Raw genomic sequence first — 12,031 nt, forward strand, 5'->3', positions numbered from 1 at the left:
AGGCCCAGCTGTGATGTACCAGGCTCAGGTGTTGATCCACAGTCTGAAAGAAGCCAGCGGTGTGTGTGGTTGTTTTGCTTGGAAGTGCTAATGTGGTATCAAAAGGATATCGAGATAGTTAACAGAGCTGCCACAACAAATATGCTGTGAAATGCCAGCGGCTAACGGCAATGAAGTCCCTGTTCCCACTGAGTCTCACTGGGAAGGTCCCCTCCAGGCAGGAAGGAGGGACCCCAGCACTTTTCTTTGTGTGACTCTGATGTCATCACCTGATTCCCAAAGTCACAACCAGAAGAGGGGGGGAAAAGCATTAAGGATGGCACATGGGACGGTTTTGTGGGCTGAGCCTGTTTCATTAGCTAGAATTCTGTCGCTTCCGTTCCTCCATAAACAGGAGGCTGGGAAGCCAGTCAGTCAAGCTGTGTACCCAGAAGGAAGAGGAAATGGGTTTGGAGATCAGCTGCAGAAATAAACTGAAAAATGAGCCTCCCTCTCTTCTCTGAAGGCACCCCCCAGGCTCCGCTTCCCCTTTCCCCAGCCAGCTTGCTTTCTCCCCTGGATGAGGTGGGGGGAGATAGCTCTGTAACAGCGCTCAGGGAGTGGCCCAGTTCCTTTAACGGCTACATAGAATGCCATGGGATACATGTATCATTTTTATTTAATGAATTTCCTGTGGATGGACATTTAGGTTGTTTCCAATCTTCTGCCAATACAAACAACTCTGAAATGTATGTCCTTGACATTCTTGAGAAATCCATAGAACTGCTTGAGAAATGAAACTGCTAAGTCAGAGGCTATTTACAATTTAAATAGAAATATTATATTACCCTTCATAGAGGTTTGATGAAATTACATTCCGCCCGCTGTCATGTCTGAGTTCCCTCACACCTTCACTGATACAATTTATCAGATTCTTTTTTTTTTTCAGCTTTGCTAATCAGATAGGTGAAAAGAAGCATTTCTCTTCTTAGGAGTGAGCCTAAGCACCTTTACCGATATGAAGCCATGCGTCCTTCCTCGGCTACAAGCTAATTGTTCGTGTCCGTTGCTCATTTTTTTAAAATTTATTGGACTGGTTGTTGGTTTCTTTTAAAATTGATTTGTAGGTGTTTTATATACATATCAAGGCAATTAACATTGGGTCTGTCATATATGATGCAAATACTTTCTGCCAATCTTCACTTATCTTTTTACTTAGTTTATGCCTTTTGTTTTACAGGGGGTTTTGTGGGCTTTTTTTTTTTTTTTTTTTGCCAATCCTTTTTGTTGTTCTTGTTGATTCTCACCTGAGAATATTTTTTCCTCATGATTGTGGCACATGTGGCTCAGTCTGTCCAAAGCATTAAATACAATTAACTCTCAACCCGCATTTCTCCCTGACAGTCTGTGTTGGTGCTTCTCTCTCCCACCATTCTTTCTGTTTTCTTGCTTTCAGATGTCTTTGTTCTGGTTTTTTCTCTCTCTTTTTCTCTAGGTCCAACTTTCTCTCTTGTTTTCCACTATCCCTTGTCTATGGACTCATTGCCAAGAGTGGAGCTGACAAAAGCAAAGTATCCTTAGAGGGCAGCCGAGTAAGGAGAGGTAGAAACTAAGTCTGTAGCCACGTGGCGCCACAGAGGGCAAGCAGTACAGATACAGACGCAGGCGGCTCGGAGACTCTGCCAGTGCTTCAGCCTTGGGCCTGTGCAACATTTTGCTCTGACCACAGACAGCCCGGGCGTCCTCAAGGCCTCGCTAGGAAGCTCTGAAGGCCTGGGTGGTGACGGACAGGGGCCGTCTCTGGGCAACCACAGAGGACTGAACTGGAAGAGCAATGGAGCCTCTCCTTTCAGCACAACTCCCAGCGTGCCTGAACAGGCCCCACGTAGGCGAGCAGCTTGGAATTGTCTCTTTTCGCCTCTAGGATTATTCTGGAATTCTCTGACAGTGTCTGAAATCAGGACTCAGGGCGCACAGGCAGCTTGCGGATGCCAAGACCACAGTCTGACACACTGGGAATGAGGCGGAGGGAGAGCAGGAAAGGGTGAAAGAGTTGGCATCTTTTTTTTTTTTTTAATATGTTTTTATTGATTTCAGAGAGAGGAAGGGAGAGGGAGAGAGAGGGATAGAAACAGCAATGATGAGACAGTCATTGATCACCCCCCACTGGGGACTGAGCCCACAACCCAGGCAAGTGCCCTGACCGGGAATCGAACCGTGACCTGGATCCTAGGTCGACACTCGACCGCTGAGCCCCAAGGGCCAGGCAAGTGTTGGCATCTTTGATGGGACCCTGTGGTCCTGTGACTGTCACAGGACTGCTGGGGAGGGCTCAGTCTAGCCCCCTGTTTGCCAAGAAAGCAGCATAAAAATGTGTTCAGTTGCTTTGGGACAGAATACTGCTGTGAGAAGAAACAAATTATTAGTATGTTATGATCACATTTTGTTCCCTTCCCCAAGACAGGCTAATGAGGCAGGTCCAACCACCGTAGGGATGGTGTCACAATGCTGTGCTCCACGGGTAAAACCGGCCAGGCAAGATCATCCGCACCCAAGCACGCACCCCCAGCCACACACTGCCGCCCTCCCCCTCCCCGAGGAGCACACTTCCAGCCAGTAATGCCTACTGTTTGCTGAAGGCGTAAAGGATCTTGGTATACTTTGTTCAGATCCTCTTAAGGCCCTGCCCCACCCTTCCTTTTTTTTCTTTTAATTTCGCAGGTGGTTCTTTTGGAGCCCTCCGCAATGGTAGGGAACCTTGAACTGGCTGCAATCCTCCCTTATTCCCTCTTTGTCCTGGTGAACTTTGAAGAGCGGAGGATATTTTAAAAACTCAAATGAAGTCCCATCAAACCACTACCTAAACTCACATTTAGAATCAGCACCAAACTCCTGACCAGGGTCCCCGTGGCCCCACGTGACCAGGCAGCTCCTACTCTCTGCTCATCCCACACGCAGGGGCAACTCCCCAACTCCCCAGGCCTCTGCGTTCGCTGCCCCCTCTTCTGGAGCACCCTTGCAAGTCCTTGTGCAGGTCTGGCTCAAACGCCTCTTCTGGAAAGAGCCTCCTCCTGCGCCCCAGCTCCCCAACCCCCCAGCAGTGCCTACCACACCGCCCCCACAGTCTCAGGCACGCACCACCATGCCCCACTTGAGATCCCAGAACAGCAGCTTTACCTGCTTTGGTTTCCTGCGCATTCCCCAAGGCCGAGGACAGCGCCAGGCCCGGAGCTGGGGTGCGCTGACAGTGGCGAGTGGAATAATTGAACAGAGCTGGAGGCCTGGCGGGCTCCTGGAGGCCGCATCTCTGTGACTCTGCCTTCCTCAGGCAGCGTTCGCCGCCCTGCCCGAGTGCCTCCCACCTTTGCAGCAGCATTTCTGAGGGAGACGTGCAGTCGCCCCCAGCACGGCTTCTGTTTTCATCCCTGCAGCTGCACTAGCTTGTGAACTGGTTAGGCAGGGTTGCCCCCAGAGGCCACCAGAGAATTTCTGGGGGTCATGTGATATGTCAGGTCCCTGGCCAAGGCATTCCTTTCCAAAACGTGCTCGTCCCCACCCCCGCTGAGGCCTGAAGCAAGCACTGAGGCGGCTGGAACCTTGACAGGTTCTGCAGAAGGCTCTTTGTCAGTGTGGCTGATGTGATAGCAGTTAGTTTGGGGGTTTGATTTGAACTTGACCTTTCACGAGCAACAAGCATTATGGTTGGAGAGGCCTGCCTCCCCAGACCACTGGGGCAAGAACAACTGGGTAGCCCTTTCACAAGCCCCCCAAGGCTCTCCAGTACCCAGAAGGCAAGTGGCTCTGGCTGAAGCAGGTGGGCACACTCCTGGGTAGAGCAGTCCCCTTGACGAGGTCAAGTCTGCAATGCAACAGACAAGGGGGACAGTCCCTGCCTGTCTGGTCTGACCTGAAATGGGCAGCTGTTGGCCACATCCCCATGAATTATGAGACGAGGTCCTGACAGCTGGGGGCTTGTCTCCACGTGCTGCCTGGGTTCCTGGGGCATCCATTTCTGGAAGAACTCAGACCTTGAGTAAGCGAGGACACTGCTCTCTATGGTGTAATGGCCTATTGCCTGCCACCTCCCCTCCCCCCATATGTTCTGACTGCGGAGCGGGTGGTGTGTGCAAGTCACAGGGGGCCTCACACACCAGACAGCCACAGTTCTTTGGTGACAGTCATGTGAGCAGTGGTAAGGTGGCCCATTCGGGACCTACCCCACCAGACATCCCAGCGTCTATGCCCCCCACACAGGACTTCACCTATGGACACAGGAGACAGCTTGAGCATGGGGCTGGTGCCCTGCAGAGGAGGTGGGGGAGGGCGCAGGAGTGTGCAGCTCATCTGCCAGTCTGCCAGCCCTCCAGCCACAGTCAGTTTCCAGGAAGAAGATCCAGGCCTAGGCGGCATTCATGAGCACTGCAGAGCCAGTCAACACGATGGCTGCACAGATTACTTCCAGGACTCCCTCGACTCCAGTGATTCAGCCCCTCTGGGCTGCCAGGCAGGAACAGTTCTTTCCATCTGAGCCAGCATCTGGTCTAGGGCTACTCTGGGAATTAGGTGCTGACCGTGGGCACCTCACACTGGTGGGGGGCGGGCGCTCTCTGCTAAGGCCCAGCTTTACGTCTGGGTGCCAGAGCCCCATGGTGGGCAACTTACTGCAAAGGGCATTCTAATCTTTGAAAGTCACCAGCAATCAGAAAAGCTTATAAGGGATTCCTTATCGCTTCTGTTTCTTTAGTTTAGCTTTAACTAAAAAAAATTATATATAAAACATAATATATCTCATGGCAGAAAAAGTATAAATTTTCGGACAAAGTTAGAAAAGCCTGCTATCCCATCATCTAGTTACTTACAGTGGTTATCCTTCTAGACTTTTTGTATGCATTTTTTTTATAAAAACGGAGCCAGACTCTCCACACTGCTTTGTAGCCTGCTTCTTTTCATTCAAGAGGAAGCACTCACACAGGCCTTCGTGAGCGCCGGCCCTCTCCTAATACCCACTCAGCCGCATGCTTTAGTTTTATTCTCCCCTGTGGAAAATAATGAAAGGGATTAGAGGGAAGAGTGCGGACAGCCAAAGATGAGGTGTGTGCCAAAAATCATGACGTGAGTCTGCACCATCGGGCTGGCTGTGGGCCGGGGCCATGAGCCCAAGGAGACCTGGGACAGCTCAGTCCTGGCACTGACGGCAGCAGTCAGCTCACTCCCCAAGTCTGCATTTCCCAGATACCCCACGGGTGCCCCCTGCCATCACAGTGGGCATTACTAATGGTACAAGGACGCATCTCCTGAGGACACGCTTCATGCAGACAGGAGACTGGAGGATCCTCCAGCACACCTGAGAGGGACCGGGCCAGGACACATGGTACAGCCTCAGCCACCCTGCTCTGGTGCCTGGAGATTCCCTGAACCAGCATGTACTGTCTTCTAAGGCTGGGTCTTCTGCCTCCCTGTCCATGTTAGCAGCTTGCTAACAGCCTTTGCTCCCTCACTGACCCCAAGTTGGCTCCTGTGGCTTGTACCAACCCCCAGTGTCCCTCAGGCAAGGGGAGGGCGACAAATCACGGTGCACCCACACTGCAGAACTCCTCGGAGGTCAATCTCCAGGTGCTGGCATGGGAGGGGATATACAGTTAAGTAAATAAGCAAGCAGGAGATGTGCATGTATAGATAGTTTCATTACAACACAGAATAATAACACATGTTGGTATACAATAGAAAAGAGGAGCTGGGAGCCTAACACCAAATTGTAGACTGATTATTTCAGAGGGTGGAGAGTTTTAGAGAGTTCTTTCTGTTATGTACTTTGTTACGTCTGAGCTTTGGTTAATTTTGCAATAGGTTTGTAACTAGAAAAAAGTAATAATGCTATTTTTTAAAAAAGCAGATGATGGTTGTATCATAGGCACAGTATGTGCTCCTGAAGACCTCGAGTACTTAAGAACTAAGACAAGTCAAGACTAACCCTGACACAGAAAAGTGGGTACTTCTGTTTCTCAGCTAAAGTGGTGTCGCCGTATGAGGAGAGCACAATTTACGACTGATTCAGCCCTTTAGCTTTGACAAATGGATTCTTTAAAGAGAGGCTTTATTAACGGATGTATTTAATATGACACTGTTTCAGATTTACCGAATTCAAAAACCGCATAAGCCCATTGCCCCGGGTTATACACCACAGGCAGGGAATGGGGGGGGTGGAAAGCGAAGACCATTCAGCTCAGCGCCCCGTCTCACCACTGCCTGGGGAGGGAATAGATCTGCCACTTTGATGAGGTCTTGCTGACTCTTGAAGGGCTGCTTTACCTTGAGCTCTTTGACCAGTGGGAGGGAAGGGGTCCCCCTTTCTATGGAGGCCTGGTGACCGCACAGCTCTGGCTCAGCCGGGTACACGTATGGTTCCATGAACTGCTTTAGCTGCTGACGCGGCTCCCTGACCGATGGGGACAGGCCCTCTGGGGAGATAACCGGAGCTCCCTTTGCGACATGAGCCGAGGAAGATTATGGAATGGGGATATAGCTCCTCCTTCCTGGGATGCTCGGCAGGGCCCGTGGGCCAGCCCACGTGTGGTAGGACCTCCTTAACGGCACTGTGGCTGGTGTCTCTTTGAAAATCCGGAACCCTTCTTTGACGGCAAACTCCCAAGCCAGGTCAGACATGAATTCAGTAAGCTTCCCGCTTTGTTCAGCAGTCGCCGAGCTTGCTTGCCCTAAGCGAAGAAAAACAGTGGTTACTCCCAAGCCCCTAATGCTGCTAGTAACACACGAGAATATTGTTATATTAGCAGCTACTGCCATTTGCTGAGCGCTTGCCATGGATGAGACACGGTATTAAGTGCTTTACGTGTGTTATTATAGCTTACTGGATTGCTGGAGCAATTTGACTGTTTTAATCCCCATTTTAAGACAAATATTTGAGTCTTGGGAAGGGAGGAAATGTGCCCAAGCTTTCATTAGCAGCCTGGGAGCCAGAAGTCAACCTCAGTTGGTGTGTCTTCTGCTCTTTATCTCTTCTTTTCCTAAAGAAACTAAATTGGTAACACCCCAAATGACTTCTGCTGTCTGCCTGGGCTACAGGAAGCCCTGGGCTACCCTGGGTTACCCAGTGTCACAGTGGTTGGATTGAGAGCCAGTTTCTGGGCACCGTTGTGATAGATCAACACCATCGCCAGCATCGCAGAACCCCCTCTAGTCATGCTCTTACCATCTCTTTTGCTTTCTTTAATGTGCTCATCAAGAATTTTCAAAAAGGGTTAAAAAATTTTTTTAACTAAGGTATAATGTACATACACCCTCTTTCTGAAGTGTATATTTCTGCGAGTTTGGTCAGGTAACCGCCGCCGTTATCAAGATACAGAATACTCCCATCATCCCCAAACTTCCACAGCGTCCCTGTGTACCCGACCCCTTCCCCGGCCCCTGCCAACACTGATATCTGTTCCTGTAGTTTGTCCTTCCAGAATGTCACAAATACACCACAGGGTGCATGGTCTTTTCAGGGAGGCTTCTGTCACTCGGCATAAGGCATCGCAGACCCATCCGCTGGTGTGTGTATACTGCCTCCTTGTGGTGGGCCTCTCTACCCGCTCTCCTGGGTTATTTTCAGCATTTCCATGCTCTGAACAGACTGTTTCCCTGATTCTCTATGGACCTTCACGGGGGGCCTATTTTTTTTCTGGCTCCTGCCATGGCCAGCTTCTCAAAAGAGCCATTTTCATGCAGCCTTGGTGTTAAAGATGTGCTATTCTTTACAAATCAGGAACCAGATCCATTTGCTACATAGCAGAGTGCAAACCACTGGACCTCAACAAGTATGGACCTGAGGCTTAGGGGGCCACGCGGGAACCAGACAGCCCCCTTCCCTGTGTCGCTGATGCACAAGGAGGGCCAAGGAGCACAGTGGGCTACGTTTTCCCTCATTACTCAGATTGTGCATGCCACTTCAATGGATTATCACATTTTTATAAAACTTGGAGAAAGTGAGAGAAGGTAGACATATAGAAAAAACTGGGTGGCCCAAGAAACTCTTAACAGCAGTGTTGAACTTTGAGGAATGCTGCTGTGAAGAAAGGAAAATAATTTTATATTCTTCTATATGACTGAATTCTTATCATATGTTTTTACTTTAAAATTTTTGTGGGTTTCAGGGGAAAGAGCTGATTTGGACCCTCAGGCTGGCTCTCCCAGGTCACCCACCCCATTACCTGTGAGTGAGCACTTGTAGACTCCCTGTAGGATGGCAGCCACTCGGAAAAAGGAGAAGGCCATGTAGAAGTTCCAGTTCTCAGCAGGAGAGATCCCCATGTGAAGACAGTACATCCTGAAATACTCCTCTGCACCAGGGATGCCCAGCTGAGTCAAATCATAGTCCCTCAAGCCTGTGGTGACAGAGCCATCCCGGGCGTCAGTGACCCCACACGCCTCTGTAGCCATAAGTATTTAAATTCTGAAAGTCACTTCCTCCCTTGGAAGTCAGCTCCATAGCCAATTCAAAGGGGTTAGCTCCTTATTTCCAGGGTTCGTCCTCCCTCAGATGGCTGCACTCCAGGCACAGAGCTGGTGTTCCCAAATCAGCTCGTAACAGTTTGGGACTAAATTGGCAGTCAGAGGAGTGAGGGGCCTCCAACTCCATCCACCGAGTGTGCCCCAGTGCTTTGGGAACAGAGCTGGCTCAACCCCTCTCTCTCCCGCGAGCAGGTCCTACCTCGCAGTGTGGGAAAACTGGAGGGCAGGTAGTGAGCCATGCAGCTGCAGGCCACATCCGCAAGGGGATCGCCCAAGGTAGAAAGTTCCCAGTCAAAGACAGCCAGCACCTCGTTCTTCTCTGGATGGAAGAGCAGGTTGTCCAGCCTGAATAAGCCACAGAAGGAATGGAGAGATGGAGCTAAGATGGATCGCCAAGGGCGTACTTTGTGCTTGGCATTTTCCATTTACTCTTCTGGCCCCTCTGCGCCTCTGGAGCCTGAGCTACAGGAGCTGTGGCCATTTCCACCGCCTCCCTTGCCCTCTGGCTCAGCTGGGCTCAGCCAATGGGGCCCCCAGCAGGAGATTGGAAGGGGCCAGCTGCATTCCTCTACCGAGGGCCACAGCTTGGTCAGGTAGCCCTCTCTGCATAGCTAACCTCTCTGGGCCCTGGTAATCCCTCCTTCCCTGGGATGATTTAAAACAGGTCTGTAAATTCTTTGACATGCCTTCCACAAAAGGAAGAGTCTAATTCTTTGCCTCCTGAAGCGACTTGCTTCTAACAAATACAATGCAGGTGGGAGTGATGCTGAGTAACACTGAGACTAGGTCAGAACAGGTGATCAGCTCCCGCTCAGCCCTCTCTCTCAGAACACACACTTTTGGAGCCCTGAGCGTCCATGTAAGAAGTTCTCCTACCCAGAAGCTGCTGTGCTGGAGAAACCATGTGGGAAACCACAGACAGAGGGAGAGGCCCGAGGAGTCTAGCTGTTCATGTCTCCTCTGCCCCAGTGCCAGGCCTGTGAGTGAGCCTTCAGGTGGTTCCAGCCCCCAGCCTCAGAGCCACCTCAGTTGAAACAAGCTCTCCTGTCCCCAGACTGCAGATTTGTGAGCGGAAAACCTGCTGTTGTAGTTTACAGCCACGCAGTTTTGGAGGAGCTGGTTATGCAGTAAGAGTAACTGGAGCACACCCTTGCACCTTGAGGCCTAAGTGTGGTACTGACCCCCTCAGTTGCACAGGATAGCGCCCCAGCATAAAGAATTATCTGGTCCCAAGTGTCTGTGGAGCCAAGGCTGAGAGCCCTGCCTCACAAGGCCGTGCACAGGGAGATCCTTTGAAAAGGGACTAATTCGCAGCTGTAAACTGGGCCAAGAGCAGATGCTTGATTTCCTCTTAAGATGCCCTTCCCACCACTTTTCACACGTAAACATTAACCCCTCATCACATCTACCTGAAGTTCCCATGCACCACCGCGATCTTCTCTTGCCTGGGGAGATGAAGCGGCAGCCATGCGATGAGCCTCTCCATGGCCGGGATGGTGCTGGTTTCCGAGGCTCGATACTGCTGAATCCAGGTCTGCACCTGGTGTGGGATGTCGTCCCCTGAGCGAAAGAGAATTAGAGCATGATGCGCGTCCCAACAACCTCTACAGTTTCAAAAATTACCCTGGGCGGTGAAACCCTTTGTAACAGTCTGTAGCATCTCCGTGGTCTGACGGATGTCCCACAGGATGCTCCTGCTGCCCCGGGGACAGCCGCTGCTGCTTTGTCTTGGCTCCGTTGGTGTGGGCTGGCGTCGCTCCCGGCCATGTGGCCTCCGAGCCTGGTCGCTGGCCTTCTTGGAGGTCCTACAAGCTCCCTGAGAGCTTTTAGGAAATCTCTCTTTGGCTAAACAACAGTGATTGGCTAAGAGCACGGGCGCGGGGCCGGCTGCCTGGACCTGAGTCCCAGCTCTGCCGTTGTCTCTGTGCCTCGGTTTATGCTTGTCGATGGCATGGTCCTCACAGAGTTGCCGGGAGGGTGAAACATAGAAAGAAAGCCCTGAAGCTCTTCCCAGCACCGGGGGTTTGCTATTACTATTTAGCTGTTTGCTAAGAAACCCAAGAGATACAACAGCTGAGAAACTTGCAAGTTACACCTGGGACTGGACACCGAAATTCCTTTTGGAATTGTGGAGTTAACGTAGCTCACAGTCAAGGTCTCCAGCTGATTTAACCTCTCTGAGCCTCCCTCCCTTGCTTCCTCTGTATGAGTGTATTGACGCTAAATTCTGTAGACGGTCATGAAAGTGTCTTAAATACCCTGGGCCAATATCAGAAAAAAGATTTAAACCATTTAGTGAGACAAAAGTTGCTGGGGAGAGAGATTCTGTAGTCCGCGGAGAGATCTACCCTAGGACAAAACGTCTAGGTGAGCAACACCTCCATTCAAGTGAAGTGGATTTCCAAGCAGGACGCTAAGAAACCCACCTCACAGGCAGCAACCGCTTGGCGCATTAACCCTGACACCGTGCAAATCCCGAAAGCAGAGGCCACAGTGAGGAAATACTCAGCATGAAAGACAAGTGGCCCGGTGCTCACCGTGTTTCCCGTAGTCTTCTAGGCCTGCAGCCTTGAAGTCCACGCTATGAATTTTGCACAAGACTCTGTTCATGGCAGCGTATATGGCCCGCCTCTGGCTGGGCGGCAAGCCTGGCAGGGAGGGGTCTTTGTAGATGAGGCCTGGGCAGTACTCCATCAGGTAGAAGGGCGCGCCGATGACCCTGGGAGGGACACAGACAGCGTGTTCCAGTGGCTCACAGTGTGGAGGCTGCTGGTCGTGGCACTGCTCCTTCTACCCTGTGTGTGCTGTGGGTGCTGGGGAAGGATCCAGACCCAGAGCACTGGGCAGTTCCTTGTTCCACTGCACATGAGCACAGGGGTTAGAAGGACTCCCTCCCAAGCCAGTCCCCGCACACCGCCCTGTCCATACTTCAAGAGAGCGAATATATATGGAGTGCCTGGCGTATGTGTCTGTTCTAATGAGGGTTCGATAAATATCCCTTCTTATTATTGTTGTTTGGTCATTACCCAGTGGTATGGATGGCACATATACCGGACTATAGGGTTAAGGTGCCATGGTGAAGGGCCAGTTTTCAGTCATTTTTAGGAATAAGTTTACGACTCTAAAAAATTGTTTTGAAACTTCTACCATCATAACTTCATCCTGAGCTGACATGAGCTAGGTATTAAGTTATATTATTAAATTATAGTTAATGATCTTAGGTGTAATAATGCCGCCGTGGTTATGAAAGAAAATGTCTTCACTTTTAGGGGATGTATGCTGCCTGCAACTTCCTTCAAAGGTTCAGCTAAAACTATTTTAGGTATATACATAAAATATACTTAGTTATAAAGTAATTACATGTAAAATAGTTACATATAATTATAATATATAAAGTATTTTATAATTACTATTTATATAAAATGATTTTATATACGCAATCCATGTACACACCTATGTATACACACATATATAAAGGAAATGTGGCAAGATGTTAACAATGTTTAATCTAGATGAAGTGTAAACTGGTGCTCGCTATACTATT

General features: G+C 50.2%; 1 protein-coding gene across 3 annotated transcripts in view; it reads right to left on the reverse strand.

The window, feature by feature from the left end:
• Nucleotides 1–5,643: 5,643 nt before the first annotated feature.
• The window catches only part of ACAD10 (acyl-CoA dehydrogenase family member 10), a 19,193-nt gene continuing 12,805 nt past the window's right edge, over nucleotides 5,644–12,031 (reverse strand). For 2 of the 3 annotated variants that reach the window (XM_081123498.1, XM_081123496.1), the window contains exons 9-13: nucleotides 11,025–11,206; nucleotides 9,897–10,047; nucleotides 8,687–8,832; nucleotides 8,187–8,360; nucleotides 5,645–6,692 (exon numbers count right to left, since the gene is read on the reverse strand). In XM_081123498.1, coding sequence (XP_080979624.1) covers nucleotides 6,484–6,692; nucleotides 8,187–8,360; nucleotides 8,687–8,832; nucleotides 9,897–10,047; nucleotides 11,025–11,206 — 862 coding nt within the window. In that variant the 3' untranslated portion in view covers nucleotides 5,645–6,483. Of the gene's footprint in view, nucleotides 6,693–8,186; nucleotides 8,361–8,686; nucleotides 8,833–9,896; nucleotides 10,048–11,024; nucleotides 11,207–12,031 lie in introns of all 3 variants that reach the window. The other variant, XM_081123497.1, reaches the window with a different exon arrangement.

Source organism: Miniopterus schreibersii (assembly GCF_964146895.1).
Source record: "Miniopterus schreibersii genome assembly, chromosome: 20".
NCBI classification, from domain to species: Eukaryota; Metazoa; Chordata; class Mammalia; order Chiroptera; family Miniopteridae; genus Miniopterus; species Miniopterus schreibersii.